The 21,589-nt window shown below is 39.9% G+C and overlaps 1 protein-coding gene across 1 annotated transcript in view; it reads right to left on the bottom strand.

Annotated features, from left to right (window-relative positions):
- Positions 1-227: 227 nt before the first annotated feature.
- The window catches only part of POLR3B (RNA polymerase III subunit B), a 67,191-nt gene continuing 45,829 nt past the window's right edge, over positions 228-21,589 (bottom strand). The window contains exons 24-28 of the mRNA XM_010712465.4: positions 12,736-12,839; positions 11,644-11,810; positions 9,855-9,968; positions 4,166-4,339; positions 228-807 (exon numbers count right to left, since the gene is read on the bottom strand). Of these exons, the coding sequence (XP_010710767.2) occupies positions 678-807; positions 4,166-4,339; positions 9,855-9,968; positions 11,644-11,810; positions 12,736-12,839 (689 nt within the window). The 3' untranslated portion in view covers positions 228-677. The remainder of the gene's footprint in view (positions 808-4,165; positions 4,340-9,854; positions 9,969-11,643; positions 11,811-12,735; positions 12,840-21,589) is intronic.

Genomic DNA, 21,589 nt, shown 5'->3' on the forward strand with positions numbered 1-21,589 from the left:
GGTTTTAAGTGAACTCTTAGTTCATCTGCTGCTTTAGTTCTCTTTAGACCTTGTATCTCATAAAAAAAAATTGCACCTAAAAATGACTATTTCAAATTCTCAGGTGCTGTTCTTTCATATCTCTAAGACTGACTAATTAATGCTTTAACAACATGCTTTAGGAATAGTAAAATGTTTCAGACATTATGAGAAGGCTTCACCATCCTTACACAACACAGCACCACAAATTCGGGCACAATTATTTCAAACATTTATTAGCCTTTCATATTCCACTAGTCTGTAAAATGTGTTTTTAACCTCTCTGAATAGGATGTGCCTTGAGGGCAGCTCATGCCCTAGTCCAGCAAGACATTTTTCAGAACAAAGTACGGGGTTGCTACATCTTTGAAAGGGATGTATGTGCCTTGCTGGACCATGACTTCATTCCACCATTCCCACGTGCCTTGTTCACTACAACACATCAATGCTTTCAGAACTACTCCTAGTGGATGTTACTGATGAAGTGTCTTCTGTCAACTTAAAACAAGTAGAATACACATGAAAAATTTCCTACAACTGGCTTGCACCTCCTTCTGCCCACTTAGGTTGTAGAATTATTCCTGTACACCAAAAAGTCTTTCAGTTAGATACGCTGGATTTCAATTTATACAAAGTACTTTTTCCCTTCTTTTTCTTGTTCATTCGTTGTACTTAGCTAGTTTTAGCCTAGGTATGATGTTCATCGACTGCAGTTCTTGGAATAAGAGTTTACAGGCATAAGGTATCCGCAGAGAAGACACGTGACATGATGATTTGCAGTAATGGCACCTATGGAAACAAGCAAAAAGAAAGTCAGAGTTTATGCACAAACAAAGCCCTGCAGAAAAGAGCAGTTGCCACTATCCACCATTTTCTTTGTCCACCTGCATTTAAACAATGCCTTCAGTCCCAGAAGGAGGTGAGTGCTTGAGATGCATTAGCACTTAAGGAAATCACAACTTCAGGCTCTTAAATAAATCTGACTGAAGTCAACAAGAGCTTCATGTTAAACCTGCACTTTTCTTGGACAAGAATCACAGTGCTTAGCAATTAACAGGACTGACTTCTACTTCTTCACCACTTGCACAACTGCCAACAAATATTCAGCATTACATAATGAGAAAGAAGGTGAACAGAACAAAGTATTTCTGAAACATGATTCATGATTCAGTTTCCATCTTACAGACAGTCACAGAAAAGAGGCAGGAAGAACGAAAGATCACATTTAGTTGGGATTTTTTTTTTCCTTTATTCATAATGTTACTCTAAGCTGCCTCAAACCAATCCACATTCCTAGCTCAGAAAAGGAGCATCTCTCTCCTTAGGACCCTCAGTAGAAACAGCAAAATCTTTTGAAGAGATGGAGATCTGGTAAAACTGCTTTAACACATAGTCTTTGCACTCTTTACTCAAACAATGATATTAAAATCTGGGAGAGAATATTTCCTTTTTATTCTGTTTCTTATCTCAGTATTTCCTCATTCTCTTGTATTCTCCATCTTCTGGCTTTGGAAAGTTCATGAAGCCAGGCACAGTGTGTCCCAGCACTTTCCTAATGGCCTATCAAAACTCTCCTTCTGCTTATATGTTTCATGTTTGTATTCTCGGCAAAAAGTCAAGACAGTCTAAAGTTCCAAGCAGCTACATGCTTCTGTGGTACAGAATGAGTCTAAGAATCAACATCTGCAGTAAAGCCAATGCTTAGTCACTTGTTTCTGTTATCAGTGACCTTGATCTAGAGCCTGAGGGAGTCACTGCAGCCAGGCCTAATAAGGCTGATTGATGTTAAGCAAGGTTCTTGGTTATGAAACTCACCATTAGTTCTTTCACAGTTGCTCTTCCTTGACAGTGCTACTTCTCTTTTATGGATATACTTAAAAGAACATCCCCAAGAGATATTCTGAAAAATTGACCTCCTCATGCTCCATAATTGGGGTATTTCTTTTTTTTTTTTTTTCCTCTTGAAAATCATCTAAGTTTTGACAACTAATGGTATAGAAGATTTAATTACATTTCTCTAGTTTATGATGCCTTAAATCAAAACGGACATCAATTACAGGTTCATAACTATTAACTTGGTCCAAATTTATAGCGATAGCTGTGTTTTTATGGAGGGTGAAGCAGCAAAAACAGAAGCAATTTTTGATGACAGCAAATAGCAAACAATTGCACTCAAAAAAAAAAAAAAAAAAAAAAAAAAAAGATACTTTGCAAGCCCTGGAAGCTTGATGAGTCACAAGGTTTCTGTTTACCAGCAGAAGTCTAGTGCTTGATAACAGCAGCTAAGAGCTGAGGAGTCCAGACTACTCACTGTCTACCTTGAAGCTAGACCCTCCTGGGTCTGTTTTGTATGTGCATAGAGATCATCCAGAAAGGTTACAAGATACAGTGTGCCCAAATTGTAAATTACTGTCAAACACAGGTCATAGAAATTAAGTATCCAAGAGACCATTTGATATTAGGATTGATGCTACATTGAACAGGAAAAAGCAATAGTGCCAACGCTGATCTGAAGATTTTAAAATGCCCAGGCTCTACGGAATAGAATAACTTATCATCATCAAAAAAGGACCAAATGTCATTCAAGGAATTCAGTACATAACTCTGTAGCACAGCAAAGCTGAAGGATTTGCATGCAGCTGGTTTTGTCACAGTAAGCTTCTGCCTGTACCTTTTACAGAGACAAATTATGTCACTGCCACAACAGTCTCCTTCCCCTACAAAAAGTACCAGTTCAGACCCCAGCACCAATGCACTGTTACTGTGCTGCAGAAAGACATACCCAACTGCTAGTCCTTGTCTGGGAGGAGAGCATATCTTCCTGCAGACAATTGTCCTTAATGGCATCTACCAAACAATGTTTCTACAAGGTTTCTCACAGCAGTGTCTGATTAATGCTGGCATCAATGACAAAGCCAGTTTGGAAGACGTGAGTTTCTCCTAATGACCATCTCTTCTCTGATGCTCATTATAGGGCCACTTGCTTTGGCTACTGGTAGGTACAGTGTATTGCATAGCAGAATCTACCTCTTTTTGATTTCTCCTGCACTCCAGACAGCTTTTCACAGAACTCAACTGCAAGAATGTCTCGTTCTGTCTGAGAGTTTCTTTCAGTTATTTTAAAAACTTATTAAACTTTGTTACGTTACAAACTTCAAAACAGAAAGCATTTGGATTAGCAATCCTTTAAAAACAAAGTTTAACACTATCTCCAATGTTCAAATTCCCAATTTCTTCAAGGTGCTTTCATTGAATCCAGTCTCTGAAATTCAATCTTCAATTGTACTACATCTGCATGACGGTATTTTTAAGGCAATACATTACACAGTGAGAAGTGGTTGTTTGAATTCATGCATGCCCTTCTTTCCAGGCAAATGCCTTCAACTCTTACCTGTGCTGCAGCAGTTTTAAAAGACCTGGATCAGAAAGAGGGCTCACTTGTTACATACAGTGCATACACACTCAAGAAAAACAAGAGCCTAAAAATGTTTATTGCACAAAAGCCAGTAGGGCAATGTCCAACTAAATATCACCAACCAAGACAGGCCGTACAAAGAGAAGGCTTTGTCTGTACATCTGCTCCATAGGGAGCTGAACTGCTACTGGTATTAGCAAACATGATGATTTCTTTCTGGCCAGACACACTTCTGAAGAAAGATTTGACCACAACAAGAAAGGGTAGCTGTCACTTCTATATCTATAAACTGAAAACATGCCTTACTTTCTTATATATCACAGAAAAATTACTCTCCGAGAACCAAAGTAAATAAAGCCCAACGTCCTGCCTTTCCTAATTGATATTGATATCCAAGATGCCACAAACTTCCAATGTTATTAGGAAATATTTAGAAATGAATCCTCCTCCCCTAACTCCTCATCTTTCCCAACAAATAAGCACTGAAGTAACTTGCAACTTGAGCACACACAGTTGATATTTTCTTCCCTTAGTCATGGAACTCCTGCCCAAGGGCAAAGTTCTGTCACACAGAGGCACATTTACTCTCTCTATAACATGCTGATTTATGTACCTTAGAGTTGAGGGCTATCTTGAAAACAGGAACACATAAGAAAGACACCGCATGCACAAAGTGAAGAAGGGACACCATGACCTACAAAAGGTCATAACCACTGCAGTTAGACAACTTACCAGCCAGAGTATCCCAGCAAGCCACACTGCCCACAAACATCCACTTCAAAGGCATCACTTGAAATCATCAGTCTCTCCAATAACAGCATGCTGGCTCCATAACCTATCAGACAATCCCGTTCCATTTCTCCAAGACGTAAACCACCATCACGGGATCGACCTTCAGTGGGTTGCCTTGGAAATAAATATTAGAAAAACACAGTAAGAATTCCAGAACACAGGTTCCACCACTCTAAGAATACCTGCTTTCAAACTGCAGGAATGGTATAGTAGCATCAGATAACAACATTCTACAAACCAGTGCTGCTGACCTCACAAATGTTATTCAAATTGAAGAATTTCATCTTTGCTTCTGCACTGGCAACGTGATGTAGTTCTGTGAGCAGCAATGGCAGTGTCAGGCCACGTCTTTATCTCACTGAATGCAGCTGAGCAAGCAAGACCAAAACAGTATCCAAGAAGAAAACTCTGTCTCTAGCAACCACAAACCTGGATTCAGATACTCTTTTTTTACTGAAACGGTTATTGTATTTTATAGTCATTTAAATGACTATAAAACATATAAAAACTATATAAACTATATATAAAAACTATAAAATTCAGCAGCTAATGAATGAGTCATCAAGCTGAACTACAACTAAATGAGGCTAAATTGTTAAAATAAGATCAGTTCTAATCAAAAGTATTAAAACAAAGCAGCAAAAAGCATGACCAACTACTCCCTTCTGCTGTGTGCTATTACTAACTCATTACTTAAAAAAAAGAAAGGTGTGGAATTTCAGTAACAATGATCTCATTTACTTTTTCACATCTGATAGTTAACAAACTAATTTCAGTGCTGTATGGGCTCTCTAGCTCCTCAACGCAAATTGAAGTCTCACTACTTGTTTGGAAAGATTTCTTCATCCTCATGGTGCCAGAAGGAAGGAAGTTTTAACAAATCACAGAATCGTAGGGGTTGGAAGTGACCTCTGGGGATCATCAAGACCAACTCCCAAATCAATGGAAACAGACATTGAAAATTTTGAGATAAAAAAGCAAGAGAAAATCTATTACTTAACAGTATATATATATGTGTGTGTGTGTGTGTGTGTGTGTGTGTGCATGTATGTATGTATGTATGTATTTTTGGTTGGTCGGGGCCAGAATTTTCAATATTCATTTGTCGTGCTGCAGTTTAGTTCTGCTCTCCTATATTAGCACACGCAGTAGCACTTGGGTTGCAAATATTAAGAGTGAACTACAAAGCAAAAACAATCTTAACTTCCTGAAGCACTAATATATTGCATGTATGTCATTAAATACTTCAATCTTAGTATATTCACCGAAGCACAACAGCAAAGAGAAGGAATAAAAATTGCTATCGGCAATCACAGGAGGCTTTGTTGGTCAGTGAAAGCCAGTGTTTATGTGCTGTTCCTTTCTGCTAGAGCACTGTAAAACATATAAAATATCCAATGTGTACATAACTTTTGGAGTATATTTAGTTAATATTATTTCAATCTACTGAATATGTTAAATATGTTAATTAGATAGATTTAAAATAAGTTTTTGCCAACTTGGGGAAAAGGATTTCTAAAAGACTTCAACATCTAATAATTATTTTCAAGTTTAAAAAAAAAAATAATGTATAGCTAAGACCAAACTGACCTTCCAAAGATGCAAGCTGTGTTTGTTTTTCGGGGGAAGTAGCTCCCTTTACTCTGACCACAGTGCAACTTTAAGACTAATCTGCTTGTAATTCAAATTGCCCTTTTCATTCACATAACCTTCTATTTTTCCCTGCTGTTGGGAGAATGGATAGAAGCTGTTTACATCCTGATTAAACTCCCGAGCCCCCCCCACTCGGGCGATGGCACCATCACTGTTCAGACACAGTTTTAGAGGCCTAACCCTGTGGGAATGCAGTTTTGTGAAGTGCTTTGAGGCAGGTTTAAAAGCAGTTGAGGCCTCCAGTTGATCACAGACATTTGTTGCAGCACTACACTAGAAGTGCCCGAGTTTTCTTCTACCAACTGACTTGTACATTAATAGTTTAACTTGGAAGCCTACTTTCAAGAATTTCACCAGGTGTTGGTCCACAGGATAAAATGCCAACAGAGCTTTATAAACGTGACCCCCCCAACCTCCCACACCCCAAATAAAGTCACAATCCAATTAAGGGAGGATAAAACCACTTGAAAAAACTTGAAAAATCAAGGGGTCTTGATTCCAGCCCTTGAAGAGATGCAGGACAAAGATTTTTAAGGCAGCTGAAATCCCATTAAAAAAACCCACGCACACACAAACAAAAATTTCAACTTCAATATTAAGCTCTTAAACGTTTCACTCCCACTGAATGTCAGAATTATCTCACTAAAAACAAAATAAAACAAATAAATCCCTCCCTTTCAGAGAAGGGTGGTCTAATTCTAAAGTACCAAAACTTTCAATATCGAGATTGGGCCTCTGAAAAGAGTCTGTCTTTGGCTCCTTAAGTTTATCACAGTTTTTTCAGCTCACACAAGTTGGAAAATTTTTCACACTAAGGGTTGTTTAAAGTATTCAGACAGTTTTTAGGAAGCATTTGTGCTTCCCCTTCTCTACACGCATACACTGCAGCTGTTGCTCCGGTAACTGCTGCTGTTATTTATTCTGAATATAACATTCTGAAGACAAAGCAGACACTCAAAAGATAAGATGAGGAATACACAAAAAAATTACATCTTTCATATTTTAAAGAAAACAGGATTAAGAGATCTTAAAACTCCTAAATCTTATGTCAAATGAATGGATTTTTTCCAATTAAAAGAACTAATGATCAGGCCAAGCGGTCTTCATACTACTCAACTGTTGCATTTAGAAAAAAAAAAACCATGAAACAATTAAGTTCAGCGGTTTAATCACATTAAGGATTTATTGGTACTAACTACATTTTCTGGAAGAGCAGCAGGTTCAGCTTCATGGTGCCATTCCTTGTTTCAATGGCAGCGGAGGGAACTGTGACCTACTCCCACGAGTAAGAGGACACCTCCTGGGTCTCACCTCAACTCCTTGCCTGCACCAGAGCTCATGGCTGAAACGCTGATCTCCCAGAAGTGTTGCACTACCTAAAAAAAACAGAGCCCAACAGGAGGTGGAAGCACCGTGCTCTCCAGAGAGGAACTCTTACCACTCTCACATTATGGCTCCGCAGTACAATAGGAACTGGCAATATCTGATAAGTTCAAAGGACGTGCAGATGACAGCTCTGACTGCCCATCAAAATAACCATGCCTGCAGAAAGCTTACATTGTTCTCTCATAAACAAAACTAAAGCCCGTTTATCTATTAGAGATTTAGCAAGACTGGGCATCTGCACAACACCCTCTATAAAACTAAGTTTTAAATTAATTGTTAACTACTTATGGGAAAAAAAATTGTTAAGTCTTGCATTTCATTTAGCGAACACCAACTCAGAGGGTAACATCCTGGTGGTTTTTGATCATGTTGACAGAGTGCTGCTTTGCAATTTCACAAAGTCCTGTTTAAATCTGAGCAGTACTTAGCATTAGTGACGTTCAGGGAACTCAAGTCTTCTGCCTTATTTCAGATGGAAATGTAACTCCATCAGTCAAGGCACACTTGATATATAATAAAACGTATTTCAAGATGATGACTGCTAAATTCCATGTTGGAAGCTGTTACAAGATTACCTTAAAAGGCAAAAAAAAAAAACCAATAATGTTAGAGGCAATCTAACAGGAAGTGCAATGGATGAAAAAACAATAGTGAATACGAAAGCTGGCAGAGCAGGCTCTCTCAGCAGAGGCAATGGCAGTAAGGACAGTTTAATTAGTTGAGGAGAAAAAAGAAAATTCCTAAAGGGCTAGTCAAGTGGCAGCATAAATTGAACATCCACTAGCTTTCCTCAAAGTCAAATAAAGAGACCTAGCTGCATAGTATGATGTTACTGACTGGAACAAAGGATTCAAAGCAAGGGGTGGGGGAAATCACAGCACATTCATTTTTACATACAAGTATTACCTTGACTTGGGATTTAGGTTTCATTTAAATTCAGTATCTCTAAAAAGCTGAGAAAGCTGGGGGAGACAATATGAAAGCTGATGAAGGGATTTGGATAAGCTAGGAGCTCTAGTGAAACAACTGTGTGCACCTCTAGCTGAGACTAAGTTTTCATTTTTGTATGAAGGGACAACAGTATGACTAACACAGAAAATGAGGCAGACAGACCAACCATTGGGAATATCACTCCCACTATACAAAACATCATCCAATTTGTCCAAATCATACTGGCAAGGAGCTATGACACAAAAATGAAGAAGGAAAGTGCAGCAAAACTATTAGAAATAAAAAGTTTAAGGAAATAAAAGTTTTTCATGTTTTCTCTCCCAGTTTAATCATTGATATTGTTTTCTGTATGGAATGTGTGAGACAACTTCAATTTGCCTCAGAGAAAGAGGTCAGAGAGCCAAAATGCATGGGAAACATGCAGCAAAAAGCAATAGAGAAAGATGCTTCTTTATTAGGTAGAGCAGAGACCTGCACCTCCACTCTGTAACAGTGTTTGAGAGGCAAAAGCTGCACCTGTTAAGAGGATGGAGTGGCTAACACGGTGTGCAGGCAGACAGGGCAAGCTGTCTGGCAAGATTTAGCTGATAATCCTCTGTGATGGACAGAGTTAGACTAAGGGATTCACTAGAAGCCTCCTCAAAACAAAGACTGTGCCACTGAGCCACCTTCTGTGAGACAGGGATGTCAGCAATATAGCACATGAGCACAAGCAACCTTCGAGCTGAAGCCAAAAAGCTTGTTTGCCTCCAGGGAGAAAAGGTGAGTAGCACCAATGAAAGCAGAATGCTGTCAGCTCCCCAAAGGTGCAGAGAATGTAAGCCCACCTCCAGGTGTTATTATTACATTTACCCCAGTGTGTATCTTCAAAATTTACCCAAGAGGACATCAGTGCAGTAATCAACATTTTTGTTGGAGAGAAAACCAAATTCAGGCTCGGAGCAATCAACACAGCTCCACAGAAACTGAAGACATATTTAAACTGGGCAAATAAAAATGGAGATTTATTGTTGTTGTCTCTGTAAACTTTGCAATTTATTAGTGTGAAAGCACAGTTCTCCTGCACAGTATTGTAGAAAAACTGTGGATCACCACATAAAACTCTAAATTAAGTTTTAGAGTCGAATGGAAGTTTTGCAAGGCCAAGTGCAATGTACTGGGGATGCATGATATGCTAATGCTGGTTTGTGCTACAGTTGGGCAACATCAGTATTAACCTGCTCAGTATCACAGACTGTTGAAATATCTAAATTAACTTCTTCTTTCTACTCGTATCCTATTTTGTAAAAGTACAGTTGTTAAAGGGGAAAACCGGTCCTCCCAAAATGCCTATGATAAGAAGTCCAGCAGGGAAGGGCCAAAGCCCGCCCTGAGAATCAGAGCATGGTGCTTTTTAACCAATTGCTAACAGAAGTCTGAGAAGCACTCAGTTTTTGTACAGCACAGAGCACACCTGGATATTCAGAACAACCTCCTACCATAGTGCACTGTGAGAGCTCCACTCTGTAGAAGTGTATCAATAGGTGATAGCATCTTTCATCAAGCATCAAGAGGTGAAGAAATTGCTTTACAAGCATCTGTTGGATGAGCATATTTTTGAGCGCAGGTCAGGAATTCTGCACCCAGCCTTGAACAGTACCTGGTAAGCACTGCTCTGGGTCCTCGAGCTCTTGCATGCATTTTATCCAACACCATGTGCTTCAGCTTCTGGTAATACACAGGGCCAAAATAGATGTACGCTTCCAGAGGCTCCCTGAATGAATTAAGAAAAAACACAACGTTCACAGTTAGCACAAATTACTTTAAGAGAGATAAGCGTGCCACAGACAAGAAGAACTTAAAACAACCCGGGAATCACGAGTTCTTGAAAAATGTGTTTGGGCTTCCAGGTCTGAAAATGCTCCAGAGAACCCCTCTGAACAGAAGAGCAGTGCACTGAACAGGAGAGTAGAACCACGTACTGCTGCATCAAGGGACAAGCAAGGAACAAGCTCCTCAGCTCCTGCCACATGCTGCTTTATCTGCAGCAAGTGGGGGCCTGCTCAGCAGCCGTGCCCCCAGCACAACACTCTGCCTGGGCAGGCACTGAGAGCTCAGACAAGGAGAGTAAAAGGGCCATTCAGAGCTGCACTTAAGATGCAGAGTTTTGCATCCACTCAGGAACATTTGGAAGCAGCACAGAAGGTGTTACTTATTTCTGGGAGCTGGAATAATAGGTGAAGATTTCTGTCTTTAAAATACCCCCAACTGTAAGAACAGCACAAACAACTAGAGATCAGAAAGCAACAGCTGAGAACACTTGGTCATTTCCAGTTACCACCTTCAGCACTCACTAGCAGCCAGATTTAACACAAAAACTCAGCACACTGCCAACCACTTCTTTCTAGAAACATGCATGTGATGCAAAATCAAACAGCAGACAACCTTCCAGTCACAGTCCCTACTGACATGATAGAGTGTTAATCCAAAAGCCACCCATTTAAGCCAGTAGTAATATGCAACTAGACATTTGGAATTTGCATACGTATTTGGAATTTTCACACATATTTGCTTCCAAATTAAAAAAATAAAATAAAATAGATGAAGCACATGAAATTTTGCCTGTGAGAATACCAGTAACCTAAAGAAAAGTTTCTAAATAGGACAAAAATCAGTACAAAGCTGAAGTTTAGGAGCAGGAGAATTCTAGGGCAAGAATATTCTCAGTGGGAAACAAGATTAGGCATGTTTGTTAAAAATTATCATGAGTTATCAACAAAAAGTGTTTCAAACATTCAAGTACTTCACAAAGAATGTAAGGTGTAAAAAAAATCCTTGGTCTTGAAACAAAAGACAAACAACACATGGAATAAATTGGTAAGAATAGCATTTAAAAACAAAACAACTTACAGGAGAGATCCAAACTTATTCCTTGAGAAGAAGGGGACTGGGAGAACAATAAAACTAGCAGGAAGGTGGGATTAAGATACATTTTGGAAGGCAGGCATGTGGAACCATATGGCCTTTTCCTGTTCCTAAACTATCTTGTGTTCTTTGAACTCCATGCCTCAGAAGCCAGTCCCATCGGCACAGCAGGAAGGTTGCAGATTAGAGTGCAATGCCAGACTGAATCATTGTGTAAGTGAAAGGAAAAATAAAATAAAGCACACAAAAAATATTCCCAAGGAACAGACACCTGCTTCCAAATCTACATTTTACAGTACTATTAGAATCACTATGAAAATGCTCATCTGATTCCAAGTACATACAAGAACTGCTGCTAAAAGAAACCTGAAATTGTTTCCAATCCCTCAGAAGGAAAACCTTGATTTTAACTTTTTTGCCATACAGAAGAACTCAGAAGATTTTCATGTCTCCTACAATAGCCGGTCACATTACAGCATTTCCCCACTCCCCCCAGACAGCTAAATTACGCAGCAAATTCTTACCCAGTGATACCAGATGTTACATAGTCTTTCCCTAGGTAGTTATAACCATGGCGAATGAGATCTTCACACACATCCTTCACTTTACTGCCTCCAAAAGCTGTTCCATAGTGAAATCTGCCATCCAGGACCCCAGCCTTCCCAGCCAGGAGTTCAATTAACTTTCCTACCTGCACAAGGAAAAGCAGAGTTAACAGCCTGCTGACCAGCACATGCTAGAACCTATCTGGATCAATCACAGTGTTAGTAAGGCAGATGTCTAGTGGGAGGTGTCCCTGCCTACAGCAGGGGGGATGGAACTAGATCTCAAAGGCCCCTTCCAACACAAACCATTCTGTGACGGGCCTGAGATGGCAACCTGCGTTACTGTGTGCAATAGAAACAGTGGGAAAAACCCAAGGAGAACAAGGAGGTATTCCTGTAGTGAGGGATGAAAAGCAGGCAGGGTCTGGGATCCCTTGAGTACCAGAGTCAGACATTCCCTTTTTTTTTTCTGCTTGTCTGAAAAGTGAGCACGAACCAGTGTGGCTTTCTGCTGTGGGAGACTGCTGCAGAGTTTGACACTTTACAGTGCAGCACTGGGAACAGGAGGAAGGCAGCTAACAAAGGAAAAACATCAGTGGTGTACAAAGTAATCAGTAGGGGTTCCATATAAAGGTCAGGTTCTGAGGTATGTGGTACAGGTCCACAACAAGGCTTGCATGAATTCCATGGAGATGTCAGTGATATAAGGCCTAGAACTATTACTGAAACTCTGCTCTTCCCCTCACTTTTGCCCAGCTGACTTACTGGGCACAGTCACTTGGGAGGGAAAGGCTTTAAATGAAGTACCTGGTTGCTCTTCTAATAGTTTGATGCAGAACAAAATGATTGTGATACACAAAAAGCCCACATCCCAACTCCTTTTACAGAAGGATGTTTCAAAACAGATGGCTGAAGGAAGGTTCATAAGAGGGCAAGCATGTGGCACGAGGACTGGAGAATGTTCTCGCTGCAACTGTATGGCTCTCACATACACAGTTTTGTTTTTCCAGCTTAACAACTTCACTTCCTATTGAAGGACGCTGCCTCTTTAATGACAACATAGCCACTAACCGTCATACGCGATGGGAAGCCATGAGGGTTCATTATGATATCTGGACAAATCCCTGTATCACAAAATGGCATGTCCTCCTGAGGAACAATCAGTCCACACACCCCTGTAGAAGAGAGAACATTTCAATTCACCAACAGCAAACCACCAGCGGGGCTGACGCCTCATCACCAGATTTTCTTCGCTGTTTTTCTCCTCCTCTCTTTCTCATGGATCACTTTTTACCCAGATTCATTACCGTGACCGCTGCTCGGACCTGCAGACTGGAAGAGAGCCCTTGTGACAGACTGGCTGCATTAGCATAGCCCTGCATAATGCTCCCTGTGACGTGTCAGCTAGCAATTAGGGAAGAAAGCTTCAGATACAGTTTTCAGATGCAACCAGAAGCTTTTGACCATCAGTCTGGAACATCTCAAGTGAAACCTATTTTTTAGAGCTGATACTATAATTGTCTGTGAGGAAGAAAAAAAAAAAAAAAAGAAAAGAAGAAATCAGGTCTCTTGCATCACCTCCTCGGACACACAAAATTAATACTGATTCAGAATCCCTTTATCACATGCATCTTCACTAACGTCAGCATTTGATACGAGCTGGGGGGCAAATTAAGGGAAAATACAAAAACCCAACATTTTTTCAGGTAGTGTTCATTTGCTGAGCAAAGACTGCTCTTGACGAATTACAGGCAGTATAAGGAGGGGTTGTACTTTATATTTTGTCTGCCCCTGAACGCACATCATAACTTTTGGAAGTTTTCTTTTTTGTCTCGCTGGGTCAAAACAAAAGAACAAAACACCAAACTCTAAAATTACTTGTGACGTGTTAAGCAGAAGCACAAAAACTCACTTAAAAGTCTATCACGCATCGTGACGTTTTCCTTTCCATTCTTACAGCCGAATGCTGCAGATCAGAACACTGCAGTGATAAACGACCAAGAGATCTAACACACAACTTCAGGTGCTAAAATGCAGCTGCTTAACCCCATACTCCTTCAAGCCAATGCTACTGTTTGAGCGGCCAATTTCTTCCAGAAGCCCTTACAACTGGAAAAGCCAACAAGCTGTCTGAGATGAGGCCGCCACACTCTGAGAAGGGCCCCGCAGTGGAGGCTACTGAGGGCTGGGGGTGCTGGGCACATCCCCAAGCAGGCAGCCCTGGCCGCCAGCACACAGGGGGATGGCGGCGGCAGCTCAGGAGGGAGCAGCAAGGCAGGGAGAGGTGCACCAACAGCAGTCAACGGAGTGGGAATGGTAAGTATGGGGGGAGGGTGGGGAAGGATGAGAGCGTCTGGGGGGTGGGGTGGCATTTAGTTTTTAACTTACTGAAATTAATTTTTACTGTTCCATTATGATAAAGCGGTAGCACCTTTCTACCCTCCCCACCAAGAAGCAACCACTTGCTGAAAATGAAAAAAAAAAAAAAACAAAAACAAAACCCACTCTTTCTTGTGAGCACAAGTTCTTTATCCTACATTCATACACATAAATACTTTACTGTAGGCATATTATGGCACTTGTGTTGTGCCTTATTCCTGTTTACTTCTAAGAAAGCATTAGGCTACATCTGGACTTCGGGGCACCTGTAAGCCAAAAATTAAATCTTAGCTAACTTAAAATTACTTTAGGCTCTGAAAACCTTTTATATGCCACGCTGGTTCCCATAGCAGACAGCCACTGTGTTGTTTGTTTTGTGTGAAAGTGAATGATAAAAGATCCATGAAATCGACACAGAAAGGCAGAACAGCAGAAAGAACTGAGGGCTCTCCATCATAGCGGCTTCTACCCTCCGCTGACTTGCGGAACAATGGGACCTACACACCCAACTGCAGATCTAACACAGCTGTGCATTTCATTAGATGAAGAGCACTAGTGACACAAGTAAATAATTAACTTATTCTGGTCCGCTGGCTGTGGTTATGAGACCAGTCATAGCTGACAGATTTTAATACAAGTTAACACAAAGACAGCATAATGAGCTTAGAAGTTAAAAACAAAATATTTAGAATCCAGCAATGGGAAGCTCGCTAGGCCATTTATAAAGTTTCTGTTATAGCCCAGAAAAAAAAAAAAAAAAAAAAGAAAGAAAGAAAGAAAGGGAAACCTCAGTCCCGAGCGTTTGTATTTTAAGAAGTTGCTGAGTTTAGGTAGCAGATGTACAGCATGTTCAACTGTATACAGAGAACGGGATGGAGAGCAGCTTCTACCTCTCCATGTTTTACGAAAGTTTATTTTTTTCTCCTAAGGAGAAATTTACAAACCTGAAAGGCACCTTCCTGCATACAACACAACTTCTAAAAGCAAGCAGCTGCAACTCACTCCAAAATGTGAACTTGATTCATTTTGTAGTCCCTCTCTGTCAGAGGCTCTTTCAGAGATCAGCTAATGCCTGCAGGTCTGCTCTGAGAGTTCCTGACTCCGCTTCTCCCTTTCAGCCCCGATTGCTGTATCAGGGTTTGCAGCAGGGCAACAAAATGCTGGTTTTGCACTGCCAGGCAGCTGCAAAAAGGTGACTGAGTGAATTAATCCATTAGAAGTAGAATAATCACTTGAAACTGGCTCATAAAACAGTAAAGGAGAAAAGGCAGAAGCTGGATTTAAGACAGCCTCAAGTTCCGAACACTGTCCCGTGCAACACCAACTGCATTTCACAGCCAAGCTGCCCGGCTGTTCCTTATGCAATATCCATAAACAGGACATGCTCAAACCCGTACTTAACTTACTACAGGTTTTTAGGATTTCCTGACTGTCATTCATTCAGACATCACATGAAAACTGCTCCCCAGCTTTCACACAAACAATTTTGTGGAACACACAAAATTACTTGGTTTCATTCTCCCCCCCTCCCCAGCACGCATTTTCACGTGCATGTGAAATCCGGCAATATGGTTTTAGCCTACATGCTGCATTCTGATGGGCCTGAATCTCTTCTCACCCGTAACACTGTGAAGTTCTTGTCTAGGACCAGAATCAAACTCTAACAACCAGAAAAGGCAGCAATTACTTTTCTAGACAAAACAAACGCCGTGCTGTTGTATGCCAGCCAGTAAATGCCAGCCCTCATCAGTCCCGATGGCCCCATCTTACATACAGCTGTCTGCATCCCAGCACCCTGTGCCTCCACACGGCCCTACAGGACACAGAGCTCTCCCACCTTTTTGCTCCATTCCTCGATGGGAGATATTCCCATTTCCACAACTGGTGTCTGCCCTGCACCCTGCTGACAGCCACGAGGGGCCGGGGGTGCTGGGAGGGGGCAGGGTCCCAGTGATGGTATGGGAAAGTTTGTCACCAGCTCTGTCAGGTGCCCTCTATGCACACATGCCAAATGAAAAAAAAAATAATAAATAAGTCAAAACAACCTAATATAGAAAACTAATTACTAGCAGCAGGAGGGACATTAGCAAGCAAAGGAGACAAAGTGAATGGAAGCAGCAGTAATACCAGCTCCTATCAGCCAGACAAAAAGAACTGCATTACTGAGTTGTCCCTGTTTGTTTATTCCAATGATAGAACGGCAAAAGAGCTCGAACTAACTGAAAAGTGTCTACTTAGATTTGCCAGGTTTGACAGAGTTTGGAAATACCCCTGAGAAAAAAGACTAGGCCATGTAATGAAGAAGAAGGGTACCTACAACACAGCACTGTATATTTCGGGCAAAGGACCAACTGATGGGCAATTATGAATAAGGTTAAGCAAAAAAGTACATCTGCATCAGAACTCTGACTGCACACTGCCATGGCTAACTAAGCACAAAACAACTCCAGGAGAGAAAAGTGCCACATCACATGAGCTTTGTTCAATATCAAATCATTCGTTGATCTATCGTATCACTTCCTAGATCCCATTTGACATAAGAACAGAATTAAAATTAACAGATAAATAATGCATAAGTAAACTTGATTAGTTTTCTTATTAAAAACATCACTCTAAATGAGAGGAGGTGCTAGAAGACAATACAGTTTGTACACTGCTTTCCCATGAGCTGCTGAATGGTCTGATGTGATAAATTTGCATAGTCTGAAGCACACAAAGAGCTGATTAATTGAAACCCTTACAATGCTTCTGGAAGCAGCTATTGTAAAACAATAACCATAGGAACTTTACAAAATACACATGGCTGAATGAGTCAAGAGCTTAATAAAATGTGTGTTCAGGATACACTATTTGGAAACAGAATTAGAGATTTTTATTCTGTGCCATAAAATGCTAAATCACCCTAATTTCAGAGGTTCAGTTGAGGATTTACTGAAGAGGTCAGAAGGTTACCTGTTTGAGATTAAAAAAATGCCGTGATTTTCTTCTTAAGCAAGCACGCCAAGCAGCGGTATTGTGAAAAATAAACAAACAAAGCCTGCAAGGGAAGTTTTAACAACATTCTGACATATCCTTTTCTCATAACCAACTTCTGAAGATAAAAATAAGGTAAGAAATTCCTGCCTTCCCTGACGTCCAATAAACGCTAATTATCTCGCATTCCTACAGTCAATAACAGCAAATTCTTTTTAATACTACTTCAACCATTTAATTCCTATAAACCCACCTATGTGGGTTAGAGATAATGCACTAAGTCTGATTTATAATGTGGGAAAATGACACCAGTAACGATTTAAAGCTAGCATCTCAGTTTACACACACTGTCTACGTGTAGTGCAAAAGCAGCCACCGAGAGGGCAAAGATAAGTTGTTCTTAGCTATGAACTCAGGCAAGCACGAGGCAGATGCTCAAACTAGTAAAAATTTTAGAAAGTAAGCAAGGTCAGAATTTGGTATATAAATGGCATTGTAATGAAATTTATGTAGTTGACAATGCCGTGGAATGGATTTTGTTTTGACAATAAAGAACACGGTTCATTTAGGAAAACAAAGAGCATCTTTCATGAATTTAAACTCACTTCCTTGTCTTTAGAGTTGTTTAAGTGCAGATACTTCAGAAAGGTTTAATCCTTTATCTTAGATCTTCAGCTATTAAAAAGCTTCTGTTTGCCAGTTCAAACAATCTCTTGCTTAAATACAGTTTTTCCACTCCTCAGGAATACTGTTCAGTATTGCTGCTTAGTTCTGTGATCTACAGGACCTTTGTTGGAGGTGTTAATCCTTTTTCACATGAGAGACTGAGAAATGTTCTTTCAGAGAAGTGATATATTGCTTTTTTTCACATCAAAGGAGCCCAACTTTTTCCTCATTGTGACTTGTAGCAAAGCAAGAGGAAATCTGGAAATATAATAATTTAGTTTGTATGGAACTCAGATGAAGCTTCTTTAGCTTAACAATCCTTTAGCCTTCTGTGCTTTGAAAGTGAATTTACTTGAAGAATGCAAGATTAGAAAACAAAACAATACACCAAAAAAGTTTCTTTATATTTCTGGAAAATGTATGATATGACATAGTTAAAGCAAAGACCTACAGCTTAAGATAAGTCCTCTCTGGTACACATATATTTAGTCCTGAAACATTAGAAGCTTAAGGACTTTACAAACTAAAGGGACAGCCCTATTCCCAAGATCTTATTGTGACATCCTGTTTGAAGATGAACACTGAGATAGCACAAAATACTAACCGGTGGGTTTCAGAACACAACGTGATGGCCTAGCTTTCCTTCTTCTCGTGTACTTTGTTGACAAGTTTCAAAGGGAAGGCGAGGGCTTTCCAGGCAGTTTGGAAGAAGTGCACTTACAGCATGGACTTGCATGAAAAGAGTGGACGGGCCAGGAAGTGGTGACCCTTTGCCCATACAGTGTTGACATGGGAGAGGACACAAAGAAAGTAGCAAATACAGATGCAGTGGCATAGATCTAAATTATTACAGGGGCCTACCAAATCTACATGCGTATTTAATGAAAGGCTCTTCTGTAACAAAAGGCTAAAGCTGGTTTGTGAGATTTAATCTGTTGTATCCCGGACACTTTCCAATTCTGTTACTCTGCCTCCTTCTGCCCCAGTGACAAAGTATACCTTCAGAATACAAATCAATTTGGAATACATGGAAAAAAAAACAAACATGAAAAAAGCTTTGTGCAATCTTGTATTTAATACACATTTAATTAGTTTAAAACTGTGACCACAATATCATGAAATCAAATCTCATCTTCATACACTCCCTCCAAAAAATAAAAAATACTGACAATAGAGAAAGGACAGTAATTTGCTTTCTCTCCTTCTTACTAAATTGAGGTACTTGTTTAAATGGCTCTATGATGGGCTTAAAACTAACACTCACAAATTAAACTTGAAGAGGTAATCAGCTGCATTCAGACAAAGAGAGAACAAATTCAAGGCTAATTAAAAATTCTCTCAATAGAAAATGTTAAACCATTGGTACTGTGATTTCTGTTTCACAGTTGCCTATATTCTTCTGCTACAACAGATCCTTCTCTGATTTGACGTCAGAGAAAGATGACATTAGCAATATGTTTAAACAGCTAGCACAGGAGATTTTCCCCTTCCTTTTCAAAGCTTTTGTTTTGCCTGTAATCTAACATTACTGTCAGTATCCAGTTCTTCACTGTATGCTGAAGTCACAAAACAGTAACCTCCAGTGTTCTTGTCAGTATTTATTTCTACGTATCTGATGTATTTATCTTCTCCCCAAGCACATTTCTCCCTTCCACCACTCCTCCTAACATTTTTTCTTCTGAAGTACTACAAGACAATAAACTGAAAAGCCTGCTACCAGTAAGGGCATAAATCCCAGTAGGATATAATATTTAGAACATGTCAGCTCCCTAGATCACAAGAGATTATTACAGATTGGTGTACTGGACAGCTAACGAGCACATGCCTGCAAAATCTGTAACACAACTGTTGCAATGTTCCCACTCTTATGCCCCTCAGCAAGTGGAAAGGGACATTTGGCATTCTGAATAATTGACGTTGGCTTATCATCATCACAGGTCCAAAGAAGGGATGGAGTGGGCATCAGTCATTCTAACCTGATATGATGTCAGGCATAACTGTGGATGCTCTCAAATCCCCCTACAGCATTTAGGATGTTGTTGCTCACTACAATGGGACTTACACAGGTATTTTACTTTGGGGAAAAAAATATTATTAACACTTTCAGGTTTTCTGGATATTAAAGAAAATACCATGAAACCACTAACAAGATTATTGTGTCTGCATTTGACCACAGATATCAGAGCTTGACAAGGAGCAAGAATATCCAGTGAGATGTCTGTCCTTCAAGACTTCTAAAAAAAGCTCCCTATAATGGGAGATGCCTTATGTACATTTAGTGGTACAGAAGGCCCTCCGCCACCTAAAGCTATATTGCAGTTTGCCCGACACTTCTGCTTCCTCCTGTCATTCTTCCACTTCTCCCTCTTCTCTGAATCTCAATTTGTGGAGAATTTGTCTTGGTTTTTGGAGCAGTATGGGAAACAGTTCCATTTTAATGCTGTCCAGCTATTTCAATTGATGTACATCCATAGCCCAAATCAGAAGACAACCGTACGTGCTTACATTTTTCATGCAAGATAAATATTTGTCATGATTAAGATAATAGCTTCTTAACTATAATGTATACTTTTTTAATTGCAGTAAGAAAAATTGTCACACGCGGCTAAAATGCTGCATTACGCCTGAAAGAAGAACTGATTAGATAAAGTTTAAGAAAGTATGAAGAAATGGGCTTTGCTATAAAAACAGTCTCAAGCTTAACATACTTCACATCTCCTTTGTGTCTTAGGTTGTAAAATTATTTCAAACAAATTCTACAGGAAATCTTCATGAAAGAGAAAAAAGGAATGGAGCAGCTGAACTATCCCAACTGCTCAAGTCTTTCTATTTCTCTCTTAAGCTAATGATCTTCCTCCTCACTTACAGAAACTATCCTATATGGTTGTTGTGGAAGAACTGGACTGGATTTTAAAGGGAAAGTCAAGAATGCACTCTTTCTTCTTTACTTTTTTGAAGCGTTCCATAGGTATTTTTTCCCAGACACTTGGGGAAACAGTGGGAATCACTTCTGTTTTTAGATTAAAAGTCACCTCGAAAACAGAACTGGGAAAAACATTTCAACGTTCATCAGAGGGGTTCATCTCCATTTCTTAACAATAGTAGAAAAAGGGCAAAAGATCAGTTTAATTTCAAGATGGCAGCCCATGTTTTAAGCGGAGCTATTACTACAATGTTCATTAACTACAACTAGTTTTAAGTATGTGTGTTTCAAATCTAAAGAGTGTTCTCTACTGTTTACTCAGTTTCCTCTCTCTTCGCTCCACGCAGACCTCACAGATACTTGTGTCATCAGATAGAAGAAGTTGGTGTGCTAACACTGAATGCTGAGGTTCCAGTTCCTCAGAAATCAAACTAGGGAAGTATAGATTTTGTTACTGTTGTTGCTGGTCCAGTAGTTTTTAAGGTGGTATCACATTTGCCCAGTAAAAAAAGTATGTGCTTCTTTCCTTCCCCATTGCTTAGTCTCATGTCAGATGCATTGCCCTCAGTGAGACTAAGCAATGATTTGAAACCAAAGTAGGATCTAAATACATGCTAGGAATACAACATTCAGGTCACAGGTTTAGTACAGCACATATAATGCAGGAAAAGGTCATGCTAGATTTTTAAATTTCTAGATTTTCCACGTGCAAAGATGAAAAAGTGACTAACAGTCAAATCCAGTTCCATACTGAGACCACAGGGAACAAAGTATGTTTGTAAATCATTTACAGTCAGACTGTTTTCAGTCACTTCTTTCATGACACTCCTCCCATGCACCTCCAACACTTTGAGATTCAGAGAAGAATATTCCATGCCATGTTTTATTGCCATTCATGCCAAAGGGAGTTCATTACTATCTTCAAAAGATAGGGAAACAAGTTTCTAACTTTCATTTTACAATTAATATTTAACACTGGAGATC

Source organism: Meleagris gallopavo, chromosome 1 (genome assembly GCF_905368555.1).
Source record: "Meleagris gallopavo chromosome 1, MGAL_WU_HG_1.1, whole genome shotgun sequence".
Lineage (NCBI taxonomy): Eukaryota > Metazoa > Chordata > Aves > Galliformes > Phasianidae > Meleagris > Meleagris gallopavo.